A 25,897-nucleotide genomic window follows, 5' to 3' on the forward strand; every position below is an offset into this window, starting at 1 on the left:
AAGCATGCAGGTGCAGCAGGCGGTTAAGAAGGCAAATGGTATGTTGGCCTTTGTAGCAAGAGGGTTCGAGTACAGGAACAAGGATGTCTTGCTACAGTTGTACAGGGCCTTGGTAAGACCATACCTTGAGTATTGTGTGCAGTTTTGGTCACCTTACCTGAGGAAGGACGTTCTTGCCATGGAGGGAGTGCAGCGAAGATTCACCAGGCTGATACATGGGATGGCAGGAATGACGTATGAGGAGAGATTGTGTCGATTGGGCTTATACTCACTGGAGTTTAGAAGATTGAGAAGGGATCTCATCGAAACCTATAAAATTCTGTCAGGTCTGGACAGACTAGATGCAGGAAGGATGTTTCTGATGGCCGGGGAGTCCAGAACCAGGGGTCATAGTCTAAGGATAAGGGGTAAGCCATTTAGGACTGAAATGAGGAGGAATTTCTTCACCCAGAGAGTGGTGAACCTGTGACATTCTCTGCCACAGAGGGCGGTGGAGGCTAGTTCATTAACTATATTCAAGAAAGAGTTGGATATATTTCTTGAGGCTAAAGGGATCAAGGGATATGGGGAAAAGGCAGGGACAGGGTACTGAATTTAGATGATCAGCCATGATCACATTGAATGGCGGAGCAGGCTCGAAGGGCCGAATGGCCTACTCCTGCTCCTATCTTCTATGTTTCTATGTCTATGTTTCAATACCCGGTCTGGGGCGCTACAGGGGCGTTGCACGCTTGACTGACCTCATGATCTGCAGGCACAGGATATCGTGGCGGTAGTGTTTAGTGCCGCCGCAAAACGACTAGTCAATATTGTGAACGCCGCTAAAATCACTGCGCTTGGGCGCTAAGTTCCTAGCAACCCCCTGAAGGCGCTAACCAACCAAATCTATCCTCCTAAATCTTTAGAATTTGTTTGTGGGTATGGCTGCAATATTTCCTACAAAACTCTTCATTATTTTCTCCTTTCCTCCGCAGCAACGTCAAACCCGGTTACACAGAGACCACCACTGTTCAACACTTTGCTTTATTCACTGGTACCCATCATGGGATTTGCTGTGGTTGTGTTATTCTCTTTCTGGATGTATAGACATCACAAGTTGGCATATCCACCGGTACTCGTACCAACTCAGGTATGGCTTCAAGTCCTCTTATTTGATACTTCATCTTTGCATACTCTAATTCATTATTGGAAATTCTGGTGTGCAGCTCCATCCATAAACTGAGACAAAATCATTGGAATGCTGAACTTGTTGTCCAAATTCATGATATATGTTACCATTAACCAGAGCTCGTTACCAGGAGCGACAGTTCTTGAAATCAACACCTTTGTCTTTATTAATTTTCTGCCTTGTAGAATTTTCTCCCCTTTCTTCATTCTCTTACCCAGTTGTAACCGGGTTTGAGGATATGAAAAGATATGGAACCAAGGCAGGTGGGTGGAGTTAAGATACAGATCAGCCATGATCTTATTGAATGGCGGAACAGGCTCGAAGGGCTGAATGACATACTCCTGTTCCTATGTTATCCTAAGTGTAATCACTGTCTATACAGTTGAAGGTTTAAAGCAAATTGAATTGGTTAATGGATCATTCAACATAATTTTGCCACCAGCCTCAAAAGAACAGCCCATTGAATGAATAGCAGCAAAGCCTCCTTATTCTCTCCTTAGCATCTTGAGTAGAATCAGTATAACTTAGCAAGCACAAGTTAGATGTCACATGCGCACATTGTGTTCGTATACTGGGCTTGCGCAACCTTAATCTTCCCTGTCTTTGCTTCTTGGCCTTGTTTGTTGCTCTGTTGAAGCTGTGCTATATAAATGGTAATAATGGTAGTAATAGTATAAGTACTTCTCCGTGACTGTATTGAGTGCGACCACTTCAAAGCGAAGCCAACAGAAGTAAGACGCAGGCTATAATTAAAAAGAAGAAAATGCTAATACTGGAGGTTTGAATCTGAAATAAAAACTGAAGTGTTGGGAGAACAGGGTTGTTGTCATTTCTAAGAGGAAGACTCAGTTAATGTTTCAAATGTAGATGCTTTGTCAGAACTGGTCGGCAATAAGATAATCTTAAAATGACAGACTGGTGCATTTGCTGCATGTCAGGTTACCAGAATTTGGTCATTGCTGGACCGGTTAGGATTAATTCTATAAGGTGCTAGTGCCCTCTGCTGTTTGTGAAAATACATTCAGTTGACCTTGTAGCCTGGAGCTGTACTTATTTCTGTATTTGTAGAAATGTAATTCTTTCCTTAGATAAGTTTATCAAAGTTTAGATTTTAATTTTTTTTGCTTTGTAATGTCTACATAAATTCTGTGCTAAATACCAATTTATATATTAATAAAATATATTAATATACAGTGTATTACTATAGTGATAGAATAGTGGTCTGTCTAAAGTCAATGAACTTTCATCCAAGGTAAGTGTCACAATTCAGGATTTTCTTTTTTGACCATTTTCAACACAACAAATTTGGGAATGAGTTACATTGAAGTGTTGAGGTTTAAAGTTAAGTGAGGTCACAGGTTTAACGTTCTGCTTACAGCTGCTAAGACGGAGGGGATTGATTGTGTTAATGAGCCAGCTATCCTTTCTGTTTTCCACAATGATCAGGGACAGTAAGTAATTCATTATCTCACTTCCGGCTTACCAGTAGGTCATACATGAGAGACTGTATTCTTGGGATACCCATCAGGAGATTGTCTGCTTAGAATATACTTCTGGGTAAGAGGTGGTCTGTTTGGTTGACTGGCTTATTGGCAAATTCCTGAACAGAAAATGGGTCGGCTGAGCATTTCATTACCTCAGCATAGGGGACACGTGGTTAGTCAGTCAGTCTGAGAAGGAAGCCCAGCTGGTGAGAGAAAACTCAACTCTGCTCAAGCTTTGGGCCAGTCAGAACCACAAGGCAAACCAGGAAAAGTTCAGTTCGCTCACTAATGTGGGATAGTGTGGTGTGGTTTAGTATTTTTTTTCTTCATCTCAAGGAGGAGTTTGAAGTTAAATTAAGTAAGCTTTGAATGTAACTGTCAATGTGTACATTCACTAGCTGTCTGTAAAATAAAGCAGCTTACCAATTTGTATCTGGTTTTGTCTCAGTAAATGTTTTCAGTCCACCTACTGAAAGATTGGGGAAGTGCACGAGGGCATGTGTGAAAGAAATAATGTCCAGTTCAGATCACGAGGATACTGATGTTACACCCTCACGTTACACAGCATGTGCACATTCCTGAACATGAGACGCAGACGTTTCTGAACCTGAGCGAGTATTGAAGGCAGACCCAAAATTTGTAACGCTCTGTTAACGACATTTACAGAAGACCTTTGTCCTCTCAACCAATGCGCAGCCACGCAGTAATCTGCAAGGTACCGTGCAGGCCGCTCAAGCTTTTCCATTTGAAATACTGCACATGCGCCGAAATTTAAAGTGACCATGCATTGAAATTAACAGGCTGCGCACAACAAAGACAATTTAGAGGGAACATTGCTCTCCACCCGTTACATCTCTCCACTACCATCATAATGTAGGTGGGCTGGTCCTTTTAGCATTTACATCCATGGACACTATTGATACTGCTATTTTCGTTTACTTAGCAAGGTGAGCAATACAAAACATGGCCTGACTAGTTTTTCTAGGTGACCAGCCCAAATTGTAAAGTATGCCCTTTACTGGAGGTTTTGCATGTAATAGGGTTAGGGTTTCTTTAAGTTTTGATCTAAGGATATAATCGGCACTGCAAATCATTCTATAGCTAATTATTTCAGTTACCTAAATTTGTATTCCTTCAGAAACCGTGGCCTTTTATCCTCCTCCTAACAGGTGCCATGGAAGACAGAATTTGATTCTGCATTATACAAATTGTCCTGGTAAACAAGTATCTGTAAATAAAAAAATATTATATGGGAGGGGAAAAAGTGCTAAGTTTTTTTTTAAAAACATACAAATTTACAAAATGTTTGGATAGGAAAAGACCAGCTGGTCCCCGTAACCTGTCCCTTACAGTTGAGATGCCATCAAGAGACTCCTTATCACCTAGTTGCCATGTAATCCCCTGGGAGAGGCGAAAAACCAGATCAAAAATCCAAGGCCAATTGGAGGGGGAAATCTGAAAAATTCCTCTCCGATCCTTAGGCGATCAGAACAATTCTAGGGGACCACATTGACCATGACTTTTATTGGCTAGGATTTTGCAGTAAAAATAAGTGATACTATCAGCGCTCACAGTTATTAAAGACCAAATTGGACAGCAACTTCCAGCAACTGCACCTGCACAGTTAAACCCAGAAATCAGGAAGTTGCAGTCTGAGTCGCCCTGCTCCTCCAAAAGCTGCACTGTAACAGTACAGGAAACTCTCGTTTAAACGGCACCTAAATATCTGGAATTCTCTATTAACCGGCAAAATTCATACTCCGAAAACACCTCAATAACCGGAATTGTTGCAGAGTCCGAGTCTCCCGCGGTGACCGAGTTAGTCAGTGGGGGTAGTTCTCCAAACTGCCACTACTCGGCTTCCTGGCGCTGTCGGAAGTCCGAACACCTCTAACAGGAGTCTGACTCTGTTTATTAAAAATAGCCTCGGTAGATAACCCTCTCCGTCATCCGGAATTTTTAATCAACCGGCACCATGTTGGTGCCGGATACCAGAGAGTATTGCCAAGAAAATCCGCATTTAAATACATGGAAGGGCGTGACGTTGTGGTACTTAACCACTAAACACACCAGAAAAAGCTACGGCTTGTCTATTTAAGTGTAAGTGAATTTTTAACGGTGTGATAAGTCTAAATTACTGCCAAACAAGCTCTCTAGCACTGAAAATTAATTTTTTACAAGTGTGGAGTCTCATTCCTTCAAAGGAATTTTTTTTTAAATTATAACCTTTACAATTTTCTTTTACTTTTTCTTTGTCTCCTTTATCGCACTCTCTTAATCCCATCTTTCTCTTGTTATTTTGCTTTCTGTCATTGAATTAACTATTCTAACTTGCACTTCCTGGTTCAGACTCTGCGCTGCTCATTAACGATTCTTCAATCTGATTGGTTAAGGAGATACACCGTTGCTTTCCCTGTTACATAGATACATATATAGATACATAGAAGATAGGAGCAGGAGTAGGCCATTCGGCCCTTCGTGCCTGCTCCGCCATTCGATGAGATCATGGCTGATCCTTTAATTCAGTATCCCGTCCCCGCCTTCTCTCCGTAACCCTTAACCCCTTTTGCCCGTAGAAATATATCTAATTCCCTCTTAAATATATTTAATGAGCTGGCGTACACTGCCCTCTGTGGCAATGAGTTCCACAGGTTCACCACTCTCTGAGTGAAGAAATTCCCCCTCATCTCTGTCCTAAATGGTTTAGCCCTTATCCTTAAATTATGTCCTCTAGTTCTGTTCTCACCCGCCAAGGGAAACATTCCTTCTGCATCCAGTCTGTCTAGACCTGTCCTGTTCACACAGGTCCCAGATCCCCTGTAGATGGCGCCACACTTTTGGGTTTCTAATCACTGCAAGTTCTAGTGGGGTGGCCGATCCACTACCACCCATTTTCCACCACTGCCCAAAGTGAAAATCTATCCGAGGGGAGAAAGAAGAGCATTCTCCATATAGTTTTTAAGATGTCCAAATTTTTCCGTATGTGGTCTGGTGTGAATTTACAGTAAAAGTTTTTTTAATGTTTGCAGACATTTAAAGCACCTTTTTTTTTCACCCTCCCTCTTGCTCAATCTCCCCCACCCCCCCACCCTCCCCTCACTCTATTTCCCCTCCTCCCCCTTTTCCCCAAACCCACAAGTTTCAATCCATAGTCATTTTGCTTTATCAGCTGGGTTACCTTTCTAGTGTTCATGGATTAGTACCATACTACACACAACATTTACTGGGAAGCCATTTTTTTGAGACTGGGAACTGCAAAAGGGAAAACTTGTTCCAGATTTAAGGGGAAGCTCGATAAACACGAGGGAGAAAGGAATCGAAGGATATGTTGATGGGCTTAGAAGGGTGGGAGGAGGCTCGTATGGACCTGTTTCTGTGCTGTAAAGTTTTCTTTGGGTATGATGGTGAATATGGCTCTGTTACTGGACTAGTAATTCAGAGAATGAGAGTTCAAATCCCACCATGGCAATCTGAGAGAATTTGAATTAAGTTTCAAACACCTGGAAGTAAAAAGCTGGCATCAGTAAAAGTGACCATGAAACTGGCTGATTATTATAAACTCCCAACTGGCTTTTAGGTAAGGAAACTAGTCATCTTTACTCAGTCCAGCCTATATGTGACTCCAATCCCACACCAGCATGGCTGACTCTTAACTGTTCTTGGAAGTGGTATATCAAACCGCTGCAAAACCAGGGCAACTAGAGATTGGCAATAAATTCAGGCCTGGCCAGTAATGCTCACATCCTGAGAATGAATAATTAAAAAAATGCTGGCTCCAATCAATAGATGATTCCTGTAAAGAAAACAATCTGCTATTCAATTGAGCATAGTTAAATTTGTTTCCAAACTATCAACTTTATGTTTTAATTGCATTCCCAATCAATTGTACGGACAGATTTCAGAATAATGTGCCAGTATCTAATTAGTCTGAAAGTGAACTAGCTGCACTCAAATGAATACGGAGTTTCAGATGTACTCCAGATTCATCTTTTGACTGGCATCGTTTGAGTGCATCTATTTACAGAGACAATTTTTTTTTTTTTTTTTTTAATGCTGTATCGAGGTATAATTTAACAACTTTTTTCTGCAGGGAAAAATAGGTTCCACAGAAATTACTTTCAGTCACAACCGTGACTTTTAGTTTGGCAAACAATTGCTTGTGCCAGTAATTAAATTGCACCTTTTAGTTTTAATGAAGTTGTGACTTGTGCATTGCACGTTACAGTATATAAATAATATGAAATGCATAAAAAGTATTTTCCCTGAATTTTCACCCTTTGAAATGGAATCTTTTTAAGACTGTAAAACATGTTTTTAGAACTTCTATTTAATCAAAAAGGATGCCAATTATAAGCACTTACAAAAATGGGTAAGTAGTTGGAATTGCAGCCTAATAGTGTGAAAATCCCTATATTAACACAGTTTAAAAGGACTTCTAAATATAAGCTTTTGATTCACTTCCCTTATACTTTTGAACTTGGTAACTCTTGTGCAGTCCACTGATTTTATCAATGCTCTACATTTAAAAAAAAAAAAAAAAAAAAAAAAAATTGTGGCCCTGATTTTCCAGGGCCTATGACAAGTGCTTGCAAGTTCCGGGTTTACGCATGCGCTGTGCATGCGTGAAAACCCAGAACTAGCAATCTGTCAAGAAGATCCTCCGCATCCCCGGGTAATGGATATTTGCTGGCAGAGAGTTGGGCTGTTTGCCCAACTACTGCCCAGTGAATGCCCAACTACTGCCCAGTGAATGCCCATGAAACTTACACCTGGTAAAAGCAGGCGTAAGGCCGCCTTTTATTAGTGCAAGGGTAAAAATAAATATTAAAATAAAATTTTTAATCATTTTAACATTCAAAAACCTGTAAAATAAGTTTATTTTTGGCCCCTTGAAAAATGTTTAAATTTATTTTTCCCAAAAATTAAATTTTTGTTTTAAATGTTTAATTAAATTGTATTTTCATTCATTTTAAACATGTACAGGAAACTTTGTTTTATCCGGAGGCTAACTGTCCGGAATGCTCGAGCCACCGGCAAAAATCAGGTGCCGTTTTCGTTAGTTTTTTTTTCTTCTCGTTGCTTTTTTCCTCAACAGTCAAGCTCTGCAAGGTCTGCTGAAGCTGTTGCTAAGCTACAGAGACGCTTGAACTGTTTAGAAGCTGTAAGCAACAGGGTTTGTTGACAGATACGGAACTCAGAAGCTTCCATATCTTTCAACATTAGCGCTGGAGTGTCCAGCAGTTTTGAGGGAACGGCAACAGCTCGGTCCCGTCGGTGCCGGATAGCACAGTTTCCTGTAATGAATTTTTTTTATTTTAGTGTTAAAATGTATTTTTTGGGTGATTCCCATTAAGCTTATGGGGATTCTGTACATAAATGACATCCCCATAAGCATAATTGGAATCTCCTTTCTGATTGGTTGGGCTGGCCCACATGATCCCAGGGACACTTGCGAACCGCCTGCGCCCCTGGGATATGTGGGCCAAATGCATGCGTACACTTAGTGGCCCAATAGCCCGAGTCTCTGTGGATCCAGGACCATAAGGTAGGTGCGTAGTTTTATTGCGGTTCGGAGGCATCCGCCTGCGGGAAGCCTCCGACCTCAAATTCAGGCCCATTATATTTTCTTAACTCTCAATTCTTTACCTCCTATCTCATAAAGCAATTTTAATTTGAAGCTTTTAAACAATTTAAATCAGCATGACTAAACTTCTGGTACAGTCCTAATTTAGCACCTTAGTTTTGTTTTTGTTTGGATATCCGCCTTCATTTCAATCAATATTAGTGAGAGCCTTTTTTAGAAACTAGAGTCACAGTAGTCCTGAATCTACCATTAAGATACTCTTCTAGAAACATTAGAGTTTGGATGTGATTTTGGTGCTTGAAATAATTTTGCCTATTTAATCATTTTCACACTCTATGTAGCTTTTAACAATTTTCTGTCTTGTGTGCGCTAGTGTAGTGCTGTAGAGAGCATCAACCATACATTATTATGTGCCATATTTTCATCTTGCAGATATTGAAATGGGTCTGCAAGTTAGCTTGTGCCAACCACTGAAACCAGATGGCAGTTATATAGTAAAATTACATCATATCCCCTCCCAGAACATTTATCATTTGCTTAAACTACTTTTTATCTGTTTTGGCTTCATGCTTTCTCCAACAGTAATTTACTTTGCTTTTCTTTTCTCAAGCATGCCTTTCATATAGAGATAGAGGTAAGATAAGTTTAACTCTTAAGGCTTTTAAAATTAGATTATCTGAAGCATTCATTTTTTTTCATATCAAATGCACCAAGGAAGATTTTTATTTCAACAGCAACACTGCTGCATGAGGCCATTCATTCTATTTTCAGAATTAAATATTTTTTTAGAATCAAAAGGTATATTATGTGAACATAGTTGACTGAAATAGTGGTACCCTGTATAGTTCTTTTTCTAAAAAGCCTGTTTTAACCTATAGCTATTTTAACTACAGAATTAGAATATAATGCTGCAAATTCTCAATTCTGAACCTAACTCTTTAAATCCTCTACCTCTGGTGAATAGTTTTGAAAACCTTTGTTACTGATTGTTTGTTTGTTTGTTTGTTTGTTTAATAGTATAAAATAATTTTCATTATAGTAACAATACAGTAAATTCACAAAAGTTGTGTCCAACTTCCTTGTACAGTTTGGAGCATGAGATGGAATGCTGTCTGTGGCCCTTCAATTATAAATAGATTTTGTCGTGTATGGATTCTTTGTCATTTTTTTGATTTCAACATTTTTCCATTGAACCTAACTTGATTCATTGTGCAAAACCTGAAGGTAGCAATCATTTTGCAATGTCTCTTTAATTGATTAGGCTTTTGAGGTTTGTGGAAAAGCTTTCTATTAACTAAATCATTACTGGGTCATTTTGCACAGAGAGAATTGTAAAACCGTTTCTCCGGTCTGGTTCATTGCTGATGAGGTAGCCAAAAAACCTGCTCTTTGGACAGTGACTCCTATAAACTATCTATTAGGCCGTGCATGAAAATTTCCCCGTGTAGCCACCCATATTTTCTGCTATGCAATAATATCTAGCCTTTCTTCACTGTCCTCCTTTACAATACATCCAGGGTGGGGCCGCATATGTGGGGAATCCCTAGTATGAAACTGTTGTATTACTTCATGGTACCAACTTGATGTGCTATATTGAAAATTGATTTTTCAAAATTATAATACTATAGTGTAATGAGGAAATAAACTTGTATGGTATATAGTGATATTTACTGTTCGGGTTTCAGGTTTGGGGAATAACCAGGCAGAATCTAATTGATGAATGAATATAAGAAACTATCTTTGGGTAGAAATCTTCATAATGGAAAATTCTAAATGTGAATTGGCTAATGTGCAATAGATTTTAAGTGATATGATCTTTTTTATGATCACTTGAAATTCTTCACCTTTTTATCTTTGCTTCTTCAAATTGTTTTAAAAGAAAGTTCAAAGGACATAGCATTTAGCTTGCATACCACTCAAACTGTTATAATTTTTTTTGCATTATTACTGCAGAAAAAAATACTGAGCAGAAATTTTAGGGAGAGAATTCTGATATTGATCTTTCCTTTGCTTTGATGCTTTCATATGCAATTGTCAACTCATTCTTAGAACTATTTTGCAATCTTCCATTGTAGGATCCAGGGCCAACACCACCTTCTCCTCTGCTTGGTCTGAAACCATTGCAGTTACTGGAGATTAAAGCCAGAGGGCGCTTTGGTTGTGTATGGAAGGCTCAACTGCTGAATGAGTATGTGGCAGTTAAAATATTCCCAATTCAGGTACAGTGCTTCGTTATTCTCTCCTCACTTTCCCCCCACCTGTTTTGGGGGGGTGGGGTGGAAGATAACCTTTGTATTCCAATATTTATCTTCATATGTACAGGACAATGTGTTCGGTAATATTTTACAATGCTGTAGTGTTTCTGTTTTTGTAGGACAAACAGTCCTGGCAAAATGAATATGAAATATACACTCAACCTGGAATGAACCATGAAAATCTTTTGCACTTCATTGGTGCAGAGAAAAGAGGCACAAACATAGACGTGGAGTTGTGGTTGATATCTTCCTTCCATGAAAAGGTAGAGTATTGTGGTTTGGGAGACAGTACTTTTTGGCTGTTTTGTTACGATACTTGGAACAGAATTTGATTCATGATAATTGTCAAAAGTAATCTGCGTAGCCATCACTAAAATAACTGACCCTTCCAGCACTGCAGATATATTTACTCTGGGTACTGTAAGGCTCAAACTGATGAGTATGCTCATTCAGCCGTAGGAACTTGTTGGTGCTGGGACAAGTAAACGCCCTGTTTTGATGCATTAAAACAGGTGATAGATTGATCTGGTGACATTAATGATGCCTTCAAAGGTGGTTTTAAACTACTGAAAGCCCCCCAATCTTAAAAGTAGGAGTCAGAAGGGGGAAGAACCAAAGTGAGTAAAGATTTAATAAATCCTTTTTGCTATAAAAAGGAATTAAACAAGCACAGATTAGAATCGATAGAATTCTATTTTAAAGAGCAGAGAATGGGGTTGATGGGTAGAATTAGTGGTGTTTTTTTTTAATGTTTAATTGACATTATGTTTTAAGTGTATTAGAGTTAGTACTGTAACAAAGCTAATCCTGGCATTTCTACAATATATGATTCTTTTATTTCAATGCCCCAGTATGTGAGCTGAAATTTCCCTGGACCTGTCAAGTCTTAAGATTAGAAACTCCAAGTGTGATAATTAGAAATACCAAGTTGGTTAGAACGAAATGCAGGATCGATGAAAAAAATGTAATCACAATTCTTTAGAAATCGTTAGCTTGAACTAAATGTGAGTGAATGGATGCAGTGTGTTGGAATAGATAACCACTGGAATTGGAGCATATTTTGAGGCTCCGGTGACAAATTGTTTAAAATACATATATGCATTTAAAGAAAAATTGTATTCCTTGCCATCATGAAAATGTGTTTTTTAAACATAACTGGGTAGAGATTCCACTAGTTTCGGCCAAACCAGCACAAACGATCGTGGAATTTCAAGCACAAGTTACGTCCAGTGCAAATAGAGATTCTGCAATCTTTTGCGCTGCTCTTTTTATTAAAAAAAAAAAAAATCATGCTAGAAGCTGGCCCCGCTCACAAAACTGACCGTGCTCCCCTGATCAAATTAATCACCTTGGCGAGTTTCCACTACTTGTGCCCATTTTTGGCCTTTCGAGAAGGCTCTTAAAATTAAGTTTTTTTAGGCGCAAGGGCACTAATAGGCACCTTTTGAAAAGTTTAAAAAAAATTAAATTTACTAAAACTGGCTAGTGTATACTAATGAAACTAGCATATGGTTCTATATAGTTTTTTTAATTTCCATTATTTGGGTTACACACAGGTGGTGTACCAGACACTTATTAAAAATGCTTACTTTTTGTGTGAAACCCATTTTCAGCTGTATTAATAAAGCCACTCTTAAATATATTGAGGAATATTTTTTAATACGAGGGGAAAAAATAAATAATTGCGTTCCAAAACAGTCCCCGATTGCGCTGGTTCATGGAAGATTTTACGTTTGTGATTATGCAAATGAATTTGAGCAGAAACTCGAACCCTAACATCACTTTGGAACACTTACGCAATTTTGGGCACAATTTGCGCCTTGATTGTCTATTGCGCCCAAAGCGGAAACTGTACCTAAACGTTTGCAGTTTGTATAATTTATTGCTTGTATTGATCTTCCTTCCTCTAGCTTTTGATCAGTGGTGATGAAATATTATGGAATTGCTGTTTTCTCCTACACGTTAACTTTCACCTAATTTTCAAAATGTGTAATGTTAGACCTGATGGAATTATGGTATATTTTCTTGGGGGGGGGGGGGTTGAATTGACCGAGAGCTAGACCATAATTGGCTCCGATTCAATCTCATTCATGATTGAGATCCTTTCTCTTGCACACACAAAAAGGGAATATGGAAGAGTTTTAATCATTAAAGTTGTTTGATCTTGTGTTACAGTCACAATTTTAGCTGATCCACTCAGGAGGCACCAAATGGGGCAATAAATTTCTCTGCACAAAATTTGGAGGATGGGTCAAGCATTTGTAGTTGATTACAAAGCAGAACTGGAAGCTTGCTGCTTGTTGACCCACCCTCTGGCCCGAAGATTAACTTTGTGTTATAGGAAACCTAAAAAGGACCGAATTAAAAATAAATGTGAAGATAAAACATTTTTTTTTTGAAGTAAATCTAAATGTAATTTAGATTAATGTCATGCCCATCACTTTACCTGTTAGAAATTTGAAGAAAATTATGGAGCTAAGATTTTCCCTTCTTGAAGCCTACAGTTACCAGAAGTATTTGCTTTGTTGTGTACCTTTCAGGGTTCCTTGACAGATTATCTGAAAGCTAATGTGGTTACTTGGAATGAATTATGCCATATTGCTGAGAGCATGGCCAGAGGCCTAGCTTATCTTCACGAAGATAAACCTGGTTTAAAAGATGGACACAAACCTGCTATTGCTCACAGGTATGCCTGTTAACAGCAGTTAAATTTGGAATCTGGTCCAAAATCCATTAATGGACCATCCTGACAGTTTGGTAGTCTTGTTTCCTTTCTTGTGCTGCCATTGTTCTTGGTCTGCTTCTCTCTGTTGGTAGCACACTCACCTCAGAGTCAGAAAATTATGGGTTCAAGCCATATTCCAGGACTTGACCATATTTCTAGATTGGCGCACATCTGTAGTAGTGACAGTGCTGCAATGTCAGCTGAGACATTACACCAAGGTCCTGACTGCCTATTCTAGTAAGTTTGGGTGGACGTTAAAGATCCTGTGACATTATTCAAATGGGGAGTTCTGATGTCCTGGCCAACATTTATTTCTCAACTCCCATCACCAAAACAAACATCAACTTGCCATGCACCTTGTTGCTGTTTGTGGAATCTTGCAGTTGTGCAAAATGGCTGCCACATTTGCATACATAAGTTACTGCATTTCAAAATTATCCATTGTATATGAAGTACTTTGGGAAGTTTCTGCAATATAAGATACTACATAAAGTAAATTTTATTTCTTGAAGTAATGTGGATGCATGATCTACATTTACTGATGAGATATTTGTATTAGTTTATTTTGTAAGTACTAATATATCTGTCCTGTTTGAACAGGGACTTCAAAAGTAAAAATGTGCTGCTGAAGAACAATCTCACAGCTTGTATAGGAGACTTTGGTTTAGCTCTGAGATTCGAAGCTGGGAAGTCAGCAGGTGATACTCATGGCCAGGTATGAACTATTAAAATGTGGTTTAATCAAGAATTTCTGTATAAAGCATGTTCAAAGAGCATACATTTTAAGCTATACTAATGCATTAAAACTTTTTTAAAGTAGTCACAAATGCCATGGTTTACTTAAATTGGTATAGACCCAAATCTGAAATTTGACTACCTTTTGAAGTTGAGACATCCCTGAGTTGATTGCACTTGCTGATGAGCAGCCTTATAGCTCTTAAACTTTGTAACTCACCAACCCAGCTTCATAAATGTTTCTTTCTCCCACCCCCCCCCCCCCCCCCCCCCACTCCCCAACCTGTTTTCTATCAGTAAAAAGGTGAAGAAAAGTCTAGAGAAAGTATTTTCTGTTCAAAGTATACTCCCTGGGGGGACCGGTGGTCCAGTGGGTTAGACATTGGCTGTCACCTCAGACTGATGGGAAGCCTTTTCTGTCTGCTGACTAGAAAGTCCTATATGAAATGAGATTGGGCCTACACCATAAAACTGCCCTTAATTTGGCAACTCCCTGGGTGCCTAGTGTGTGAAATGAGTAAAAGCCACACAGTACATTAGAGCTACTCTTCTAAGGGGGCTGAGGAATATTATTGGGGCAGAGTAGAAGGAGCTTTATTCTCCATCTACATGTACTCGGTTACTTAGCAGTGTTCCATTCCTGAGCACCAACATCCCTCATCTTCGTGAGTGCAAATTTATTTTTTTGATAACAAAAGTACTTCCTCAATCTCCAAAAAATTAAAAATGTTACTAGTGGGGAAATTTTTTTAAGCCATGGAGACCTCCAATTTTGGACCTCCTTGCCCCTTCGGCTTCTCCAGTGAAGTCAGAAGGATGGAGCCCTAGTGATTCTTAATTTCAATGGGGGGCTGCAAATTTGGCCTGGGAGCCAATCTAGCGATGCCCAACCCTGGGGCAAACACTGCGAGCTAGGTAGGTCTGCATACTCAACATTGGGAGATTTTTTGAGTTAAGCCAGAAAATTGCAGCTGGTAATGTATTTTCTAACACTCCTTTTTGGGGGTATTGGGTCAGTACTTTGAACAGAACTAGACTAGTTCTCCTTTCCCTTTAAGCACATGTTGTGGTTGTATTTTCTCAAATTGTGCATAATGGTGCTTGTACAGTGTGGATATAAAGTTTTCCTTCATTCCTTTCCTGTCAGTTTCTTGTGTTGCTAAGTGAAATTATCCAAAACTTAAATATAGTCTGATGTGACTCAATATTCATGGGAATCCTGACTACTATTGCCAGTTTAATTTTATGCATGTAATGATTCTTGGATTTGGGGAAGAACGTGTGAAAATTTTTGTCTGACTAAAATATCTTCCCAACCAACACCAGTAAAAACAGATTAACTGATGTATATTGCATTGCTGTGTGTGGGACCTTGATGTGTGCAAATTGGCTGCTGCATTTGCCTACCAAACAACAGTGATGACACTTCAAAAGCAATTAATTGGCTGTAACGTGTTTAGAAATGCCCTGAGGACCTGAAATTAAGCTATATAAATGCAAGTTTTTTTTAAACTTTAATAAAAAATAGGCATATTAGAGATTTTTAAGATGTATTTTTCTCTCCATTCAAGGTTGGCACCAGAAGGTACATGGCTCCAGAGGTGTTGGAAGGTGCCATAAATTTCCAGCGTGATGCATTCCTCAGGATAGACATGTACTCAGTGGGCCTTGTGCTGTGGGAATTGGCATCAAGGTGTACAGCTACAGACGGTTAGTCTAGTTTGCTTCTATTTACACATGATATCCATCATGAAGCTTTGTATTCTGCTTCCTTCTGTGGAACTCTCCCAGGCACTGTCTCTCTGGTACTCAATACCTGTACAGAAAAGTTTAATTACATCGAATTCGCAGCACAGAAACAGGCCATTCAACCCAACTGGTCCATGCAGCGATTATGCTTCTCCTATCCCTCTTTATCTAACCCCATCAGCATATCCTTCTTTTCTCCCTCATGGTTTTTATCTAGCTTCCCCTCAAATGCATCTATGCTATTTGATTCATCTCAACTACTCCCTGTGGTAGCGAGTTCCACATTCTAACCACTCTTTAGGTAAAGAAGTTTTTCCTGAATTCCCTATTGGATTTATTGGTGACTATCTTATATTTATGGCTCCTAGCTTTGGTCTCCCACAAGTGGAATTATCTTCTCTACGTCTATCCTATCGGACCCCGTCATAACACCTCAATCAGCTCACCCCTTAGTCTTCTATACTCAAGGGAATACATGCTGAGTTTATGCAACCTGTCCTCATCATTTGACACTTCAATAGTAAATTTAAGTGCAATTAAAATGATCATGCAGTAGTAAAATGTATAGTTTGACACATTTTTGGGCTGCATAAGGCAGTCTGCACAGTCTGAATGGTGTCAGCCGTGGCTCAGTGTTAGAACTCTCGCTTCTGAGTCAAGGTCATGGGTTCAAGTTCAGAGACTTGAGCACAAAATCTAGGCTGACATTTCCAATGCAGTACCGAGGGAGCGCGGCACTGGTGCCAACTTTCAGATGAGACGTTAAACGGAGTCCCTGTCTGCTCTCTCAGGTGGACGTAAAAGATCCCATGGCACTATTTAGAAGAAGAGCAGGGGAGTTCTCCCCGGTGTCCTGGCCCATATTTATCCCTCAATCAACATTTTTTTTTAAAAAAACATTATCTGGGTATTATCACATTGCTGTTTGGGAGCTTGTGTTCAAATTGGCTGCTGCATTTCCTACATTACAACAGTGACTACACTTCGGAAGTACTTCATTGGCTGTAAAGCACTGTGGGACAGCCAGCAGCCGTGAAAGGTGCTATATAAATGCAAGTCTTTTTTCTTTTACTGCTTTTACTCCACTTCAATGCAACTTGGGTCCATGTAACTGTTCTCCTCTTCATTTCATTCCCACAATAGTATTATTTCTGTGTAGAGCAAATTACTTCAGTTCCCAGCTGCTATATAGTTCCCCTGTCATTTAAAATGGCTCTGCAGATCACAGATTAAACCAAGGGTCCAAGCTGATCTGTATCACTCAATCTCACACCACACCGGACAATCACCGTCCCATCAGGGACAGCCATTTGTATGTAGCTTTCTGAGAACTTCTTGACCTTATGTGTTTTTTTTTCCAAACACAAGTTTTATATTTTGTTCCATAGTCTGTACCATAAATTTAGTTCCACAAGTTTTTTTCCTGAAAAATATAAAAAGGTGAGTGTGCAACACAATTCCCATTGAACATTCATACCAGCTAACCAGAGTTATCATGGAATCATACAGCGCCGAACAAGACCATTTGGCCCATCGTGCCTGTCCCGGCTCTATCAAAGAGCTATCCCATTAGTCCCACTCCCCTGCTCTTTCCCCGTAGCCCTGCAATTTTTTCCTTTTCAAATATATATCCAATTCCCTTTTGAAAGTTACTATTGAATCGGCTTCCACCACCCTTTCAGGCAGTGCATTCCAGATCATCGCTGCGCTATGTAAAAATAAAAAAATGATTCTCCTCTGGTTCTTTTGCCAACTACCTTAAATCTGTGTCCTCTGGTTACTGACCCTCCTGCCTGTGGAAACAGGTTCTCCTATTTACTCTATCAAAACCCCATATAATTTTGAACACCTCTATTAAATGGCACCATAACCTATTTGCTCTAAAGAGAAGAACCCCAGCTTCTCAAATCTCTCCACATAACTGAAGTCCATCACCCCGGTACCATTCTAGTAAACCTCCTCTGCACTCAGTCCAGAAACTGATGTCGGGAAGAACTTCTTCACACAAAGGCTAGTGAAAATCTGGAACACTCTCCCAAAAAAAACTGTTGAGGCTGGGGGTAAATTGAAAATTTTAAAAGTGAGTGATAGATTTTTGATGGGTAATGATATTAAGGGTTATGGAATCAAGGTGATACAATGAAGTTAAGATACAAATCAGCCATGATCTAATTGAATGGCGGAACAGGGGCGAGGGGCTGAATGGCCTACTCCTGTTCATATGTTCCAAATTCTCCCAAACCAACATACTTTGTTGTGAGAACTGGACCAATTTTATCATCAACCAAATGGCCACGCGTTCCATTCCCAAATCATTTTTTTTTTTTAATATAAAAGTGCCACCATCCCAACCTTCAGGCACAACACACTCCTACACAATTCCCTTGACCCCAGCCTTTCTTGGCCAAAGCCTGGGCCAGCCAGCATAGAAAACCACCAGGGCAGCAATGCAGACAGTTAACTTAAGATAGGCATGTAAAAGTAGTAAAATAAACCTTCCATTTCCCAGGTCAGTCATCCTTCATCTTGACTAGCATGCACACACACACTCTCTGTCATGGTCTTCATAGAATCATACAGCACAGAGGAGGCCACGCCTCCCATCATGCCCCGTGCCAACCTCCCGAAAGAGCCATCTGACCAGCCTCACTCCCCCTGCTCCATCCACCAACCCTAATTACAGAGTTAAAGATTATTGTTGAGCCAAGATTCACATATCAGGCTGTGAAAGTTCTTCAACTTGCCCATTGGTACTCCTATACAATTTATTTCTACGCTCTTGGCCACCACCATGGTTAAATTTGAACCTTCGTTGCACTCCCTCTATGGCAAGTATATCCTTCCTTAGTTATGAGTCTGCATTGGTGACCTACAAAATACGCACTTTAATGTCACCTGACTATAATAAGATTATGACATGCTTGAAGTTTACTTCCAACTTAGTGGTCACATCTCCAAATGTGGTAAAGCAGTTTCACTTGATGGGTCTACTTCAACAATTAGCAGTCAGAGAAACCCAGGTCATTTTACACTAGTGGAGAAGAAAAATTCCTTCAAAATATTTAAGGTTTTAAAAAGTGCACGCATTGGCAAAGTCAGGAACTACCACTTCACTACCTTCCATAAAACCTCCCTCACTGCCATAAGAACATAAGACATAGGAGCAGGAGTAGGCCATTTGGCCTTTCGAGCCTGCTCCACCATTCAATAGGATCATGGCTGATCTACCTCATCTCCACTTTCCTGCACTATCTCCATATCCCTTGATTCCCTTAATATTCAAAAATCTATCAATCTCTGTCTTGAACATACTCAATGACTGAGCCTCCACAGCCCTCTGGGGTAGAGAATTCCAAAGATTCACCACCCTCTGAGTGAAGAAATTTCTCCTCATCTCAGTCCTAAATGGCCGACCCCTTATTCTGAGACTGTGACCCCTGGTTCTAAACGCCCCAGCCAGGGGAAACATCCTCTCTGCATCTACCCTGTCAAGCCCGGTAAGAATTTTGTATGTTTCAATGAGATCATCTCTCATTCTTCTAAACTCTAGAGAATATAGGCCTAGTCTACTCAATCTCTCCTCATAGGACAATCCCCCCATCCAAGGAACCAGTCTGGTGAACCTTTGTTGCACTCCCTCTATAACAAGTATATCCTTCCTTAGGTAAGGAGGCCAAAACTGTACACAATACTCCAGGTGTAGTCTCACCAGGGCCCTATATAATTGCAGCAAGACGTCTTTACTCTTATACTCAAATCCTCTTGTAATAAAGGCCAACATACCATTTGCTTTCCTAATTTCTTGCAGTACCTGCATGTTAACTTTCAGTGATTTGTGTAAAAGGACACCCAAGTCCCTCTGAACACCAACATTTCCCAATCTCTCTCCATTTAAAAAATACTCTGCTTTTCTTTTTTTCCTACCAAAGTGGATAACTTCACATTTCTCCACATTATATTCCACTTGCCATGTTGTTGCCCACTCACTTAGCCTGTCTATATCCCCTTGAAGCCTCCTTGCATCCTCCTCACAACTTACATTCCCGCCCAGCTTTGTATCATCAGCAACTTGGATATATTACATTTGGTCCCCTCATCCAAATCATTGATGTAGATTGTGAATAGCTGAGGCCCAAGCACTGATCCTTGCAGTACCCCACTAGTTACAGCCTGCCAACCCAAAAATGACATGTTTATTCCTACTCTGTTTTCTGTCCGTTAACCAATCCTCAATGCATTCTAGTATATTAGCCCTAATTTTGTTTAATAACCTCTTGTGTGGCACCTTATCGAATGTCTTCTGAAAATTCAAAGACACCACATCCACTGGTTCCCCCTTATCTATTCTGCTAGTTACAACCTCAAAATATTCTAAAAGATTTGTCAAACACAATTTCCCTTTCATAAATCCGTGTTGACTCTGCCCAATCCTATTATTATTTTCTAAGTGCCCTGTTACCACGTCCTTAATAATAGATTCTAGTATTTTCCCTACTACTGATGTCAGGCTAACTGGCCTGTAGTCCCCCGTTTTCTCACGCCCTCCTTTCTTAAATAGTGGGGGTTACATTTGCTACCTTTCAATCTGCGGGAAACGTTCTAGAATCTATGGAATTTTGGAAAATGACAACCAATGCATCCACTATCTCTATAGCCAACTCTTTCAAAACCCTAGGATGTAGGCCATCAGGTCCAGGGGATTTATTGGCTTTCAGTCCCATTAATTTCTCCAGTACTATTTTTTTTTTTACTAATACTAATTTCTTTCAGTTCCTCATTCTTGCTAGACCCTTGGTTCTCCACTATTTCCAGGAAGTTTTTTGTGTCTTCTTCCGTGAAGACAGTCACAAAGTATTTGTTTAATTTCTCTGTCATTTTCTTATTCCCCATTATAATTTCTCCTGGCTCAGCCTTAAAGGGACCCACATTTACTTTTGCTAATCTTTTCCTTTTTACATACCTAATAGAAGCTTTTACAGTCTGTTTTATGTCTCTCACTAGTTTACTCTCATTCTATTTTCCCTTTATCAATTTCTTGGCCCTCCTTTGCTGAATTCTAAAATCCTCCCAATCCTCAGGCTTACTACTCTTTTTGGCAACATTATACGTCTCGTCCTTTGATCTAATACTATCTTTAACTTCTCTTGTTAGCCATGGTTGGACCACTTTTCCTGTGGGGTTTTTGTGCCTTAAAGGAATGTATATTTGTTGTAAATTATGTATTTTTTTAATGCTAGCCATTGTTTATCTACCATCATACCTTTTAATGTAGTTTCCCAATCTACCTTGGCCAACTTGCCCCTCATACCTACGTAGTTTACTTTGTTTAGATTTTAAGACCCTAGTATCGGATTTAATTAAATCACTTTCAAACTCAATATAAAATTCTATCATTATGATCACTCTTCCCTAAAGGCCCCTTTTACTACAAGGTTATTAATGAACCCTTTCTCATTGCACAATACTAGATCTGAAATAGCCTGTTCCCTAGTTGGTTCCTCAACATACTGATCTGGAAAACTATCTTGCATACATTCCATGAATTTGTCCTTCACACTATTACTGCAAATTTGGTTTGCCCAGTCTCTATGTAGATTGAAGTCCCCCATGATTACTGTATTACCCTTGTTACAAGCGCCTCTAATTTCCTGATTTATACTCTGCTCTACATTGCAACTACTATTTGGGGGCCTATAAACAACTCCCACCAATGTTTTCTGCCCCTTGCTGTTTCTTAGCTCCAGCCAAACTGATTTTACTTCTTGACTTTCGGAGCGAAGATCCTTTCTCTCTACTGTCTTTATCCCATCCTTTATTATCAGGGCTATCCCTTCTCCTTTTCCATTTTGCCTATCTCTTCCAAAATTTAAGTATCCTGGAATATTTAGTTCCCAATCTTGGCCACTTTGCAACCACGTCTCCATTATGGCTATTAGATCAAACCTGTTCATTTCTATCGGCGCTATTAATTAATCTATTTTGTTGCGACTGCTTTGCGCATTCAGATATAGTGCCTTTAGCTTTGACTTATTTATATTTTTCCCTGATGTCACCTTAGTCACTGATGCCTTATTACCTTTGTTACTCTCTGTCCCGTCCTGACCCACTTTGCTTATTTTTACCCAAAACTCTACTCTGCTCTAGAGCCTTGACATTTCTCTCGCTGCTTCTAAGCTTACTCTTTCCTGAATCCACCCACCCCCCTTCATTAGTTTAAAGCTCTGTCTACTGCCCTAGTTATGCGGTTTGCCAGGACACTGGTCCCATCCTGGTTTAAGTGGAGCCCGTCCCAAAGAACAGCTCCCTTTTTCCCCCAGTACTGGTGTCAGTGCCCCATGAACTGAAACCCCTTCCTCCCACACCACTCTTTGAGCCACGCATTTAAACCTCTAATCTGTTTGTCCCTATGCCAATTTGCGCGTGACTCGGGTAACAATCCAGAGATTATTACCTTTTGAGGTTCTGCTTTTTAATTTGGATCCTAGCTTCTCAACTCCCTTAGCAGAACCTCATTCCTAGTTCTACAGATGTCGTTGGTTCCTACGTGGACCACGGCAGCTGGATCCTCCCTCACCCACTCAAAGTTCTTCTCCAGCCGCGAGGAGATGTCTTTAACCCTGGCACCAGGCAGGCAACACAACCTTCAGAACTCTCAGTCGTGGCTGCAGGGAATAGTATCTATCCCTCTGACTATACTGTCCCCTACCACAACTACATTCCCTTTCACTCCCTCCACTTGAATGGCCTCCTGCACCATGGTGGCATGGTCAGCTTGCTCATCCATACTGCAGGCTTTTCCATTATCCACATAGACAACAAGAACCTCATACCTATTGGACAAGGGCAAAGGCTGAGGCTCCTCCAGCACTGCACCTGGGGTCCCCTTACCTGCCTGAGTTGCAGTCACACCCTCCTGTCCCTGACCACTAACCAGACCTGTACCACTACCTAACCTAAAGGCTGTGACTGCTTCCTGGATCAAACTGTCCAGGAAGGTAGTGCAGAAATCCCCTGGGGTTGTCTCCCTTAGCAACAGGTTCACCGCCTTAGGTACTGTTGTCGGGGGGGGTGACACATCGGGGGAAGGCACCAGCAGCCAGGCTCATGGCACCATGACTGGCTCTGTTGCAAAGAAGGGAGGGAAAAAGAGTGGCAGGGCTATAGTAATAGGGGATTCGATTGTAAGGGGAATAGATAGGGGTTTCTGTGGTCGCGACCGAGACTCCAGGATGGTATGTTGCCTCCCTGGTGCAAGGGTCAAGGATGTCTCGGCGCGGGTGCAGAACATTCTGGAGGGGGAGGGGGAACAGCCAGTTGTCGTGATACATGTTGGTACCAACGACGTAGCTAAAAAAAGGGAAGAGGTCCTACAAGTAGAATTTAGGGAGTTAGGAGCCAAACTAAAAAGTAGGACCTCGAAGGTAGTAATCTCTGGATTACTACCAGTGCCACGTGCTAGTAAGAGTACAGAGAACAGGATAGTTAGGCTAAATACGTGGCTTGAGCAGTGGTGTAAGAGGGAGGGTTTTAAATTTTTGAGGCATTGGAACCAGTTTTGTGGTAGGTGTGACCTATACAAAAGGGACGGTCTACACCTGTGCAGAGATGGAACTGATGTTCTCGGGGTAATTTTTGATAAAGCAGTTCGGGAGCATTTAAACTAGTATGGCAGGGGGCTAGAAACCTATGTAGTGAAATAGAGGAAAGTGAAAGGCAGACAGAAATAAATGATAAAAGGGTGAGGAACAAAAAACAAAGGGCCAAACTAATTCATAAAAAATGTGAGCATAAAAAAAGCCTGAGGGTTTTATACCTTAATGCGAGAAGCATCAGGAACAAGGTAGATGAATTAGCTGTGGAAATAGAGGTTAATAATTATGATCTAATTGGGATTACGGAAACATGGTTGCAGGGTGAGCAGGGCTGGGAGCTTAACATACAGGGGTATTCAGTATTTAGGAAGGATCGACAAAAAAGAAAGGGAGGAGGGGTAGCATTGCTAGTAAAAGAGGGGATAAATGCAATTGAAAGGAAGGATATTAACTCAGTTAATACAGAATCTATATGGGTGGAGCTAAGAAATAGCGAGGGGCGAAAAACATTAATAGGAGTGGTATATAGGCCTCCAAATAGTAAAATAGAGGTTAGGGAGGGCATCACGAGGGAAATTAGAGAAGCGTGCAATAAGAGCACAGCTGTCATCATAGGTGACTTTAACTTACATATAGATTGGACTAGCCTAATCAGTAAAAATAATGAGGAGGAGGAATTCCTTGAGTGTTTGAGGGATGGTTATCTGGATCAATATGTCGAGGAACCAACTCGGGAACAGGCTATATTGGACTGGGTACTGTGCAATGAGAAGGGACTAATCAGTAATCTTGTTGTACGGGGACCCTTGGGTCAGAGCGATCATAACATGATCGATTTCTCACTCGAAATGGAGAGCGAAGAAATTGACTCAGAGACTAAGGTCCTGAATTTAAACAAGGGGAATTATGATGCCATGAGACGGGAACTGAGTAGGTCTGAGTGGACAACGTTCCTGGGAGGACTGGAGGTAGATAAACAATGGCAAACATTTAAAGATAGAATGACAAAATTGCAAAAATTGTTTATACCAATCTGGCATAAAAGGAAATCTAAAAAGGTGACTCAACCGTGGATAACAGGGGAAATTAGAGACAGCATAAAATCCAAAGATAGGGCGTATAAAATAGCCAAAAAAAGCGCCAGAGCGGAAGATTGGGAACAGTTTAAGATAGAGCAAAGGAGGGCAAAGGGCATAATCAAGAGGGGCAAAATAGCTTACGAAAACAAGCTGGCGGAAAATATAAAAACTAACTCCAAAAGCTTTTATAAGTATATCAAAAGGAAAAGACTGGTGAAAACCAAAGTTGGTCCATTGCAGTCAGATACGGGGGAATATATAATGGGAAATAAGGAAATGGCAGATCAACTAAATGCATACTTTGGGTCAGTCTTTACGAAGGAAGACACAAAAAACCTCCCTGGGATATCGGGAAAAATAGGGACATTGGCAAAGGAGGAACTGACGCAAATCAATATCTCTAAGGATATGGTGTTAAGGAAGCTAAAGGGATTGAAGGTGGACAAATCCCCAGGGCCTGATAACATGCATCCTAGGGTACTGAAGGAGGTGGCCCTAGAGATAGCGGATGCACTAAGGATGATTTTTCAGAATTCATTAGACTCGGGAACAGTACCGATGGATTGGAGGGTAGCTAACGTTACCCCACTATTCAAAAAGGGGGGTAGGGAAAAAGCAGGTAATTACAGACCTGTAAGCCTTACATCAGTTGTGGGCAAAATGCTGGAGTCCATCATTAAGGATGAAATAGCGGAGCACTTAGCAAATGGGGACAGGATAGGACAGAGTCAACATGGATTTACAAAGGGTAAATCGTGCTTGACTAATCTATTGGAATTTTTTGAGGGAGTAACTGGTAGAATAGATGGGGGAGAGCCAGTAGATGTGGTGTACCTGGACTTCCAAAAGGCCTTCGATAAGGTCCCACATAAAAGATTAGCATGGAAAATTGAGGCTCATGGGATAAAGGGGAAAGTTTTGGCGTGGATAGGGAACTGGCTGTCAGATAGAAAACAGAGAGTTGGAATAAACGGCTCATTTTCTGAATGGCAGGCAGTAACAAGTGGGGTACCACAGGGATCTGTCCTGGGCCCCCAGCTGTTCACAATTTACATTAATGACCTGGATCAGGGAGTCGGATGCAGCATTTCCAAATTTGCAGACGACACTAAACTAGGAGGGGGGGTGGGCTCAGAGGAAGAGACCAGGAAGCTCCAGAGCGATTTGGACAGACTGGGCGATTGGGCGGATAAATGGCAGATGCACTATAATGTGGACAAGTGCGAAGTTATCCACCTTGGGTGCAGGAACGGGAGGGCAAATTATTATTTAAATGGCAATAGATTGGGAGAGGGGGAAGTACAGAGAGACCTGGGTGTTCTTGTACACCAGTCACTGAAGGCGAGCATGCAGGTGCAACAGGCGGTCAAGAAGGCAAACGGTATGCTGGCCTTCATAGCAAAAGGGTTAGAATACAGGAACAGGGATACCTTGCTGCAGCTGTACAGGGCACTGGTGAGACCACACCTCGAGTACTGTGTACAGTTTTGGTCGCCTCATCTGAGGAAGGATGTTCTTGCCATGGA

General features: G+C 40.6%; 1 protein-coding gene across 2 annotated transcripts in view; it reads left to right on the forward strand.

Annotated features, from left to right (window-relative positions):
* The window catches only part of LOC147120572 (activin receptor type-2A), a 165,189-nt gene that overhangs the window by 126,564 nt on the left and 12,728 nt on the right, over positions 1 to 25,897 (forward strand). The window contains exons 4-10 of one of the 2 annotated variants that reach the window (XM_085986670.1): positions 975 to 1,129; positions 8,847 to 8,870; positions 10,312 to 10,455; positions 10,611 to 10,754; positions 13,032 to 13,177; positions 13,817 to 13,931; positions 15,523 to 15,661. In XM_085986670.1, the coding sequence (XP_085842796.1) occupies positions 975 to 1,129; positions 8,847 to 8,870; positions 10,312 to 10,455; positions 10,611 to 10,754; positions 13,032 to 13,177; positions 13,817 to 13,931; positions 15,523 to 15,661 (867 nt within the window). The remainder of the gene's footprint in view (positions 1 to 974; positions 1,130 to 8,846; positions 8,871 to 10,311; positions 10,456 to 10,610; positions 10,755 to 13,031; positions 13,178 to 13,816; positions 13,932 to 15,522; positions 15,662 to 25,897) is intronic. The other variant, XM_085986671.1, reaches the window with a different exon arrangement.

Source organism: Somniosus microcephalus, chromosome 4 (assembly GCF_052327205.1).
Source record: "Somniosus microcephalus isolate GS21.2 chromosome 4, FLI_Smic_1.0, whole genome shotgun sequence".
Lineage (NCBI taxonomy): Eukaryota > Metazoa > Chordata > Chondrichthyes > Squaliformes > Somniosidae > Somniosus > Somniosus microcephalus.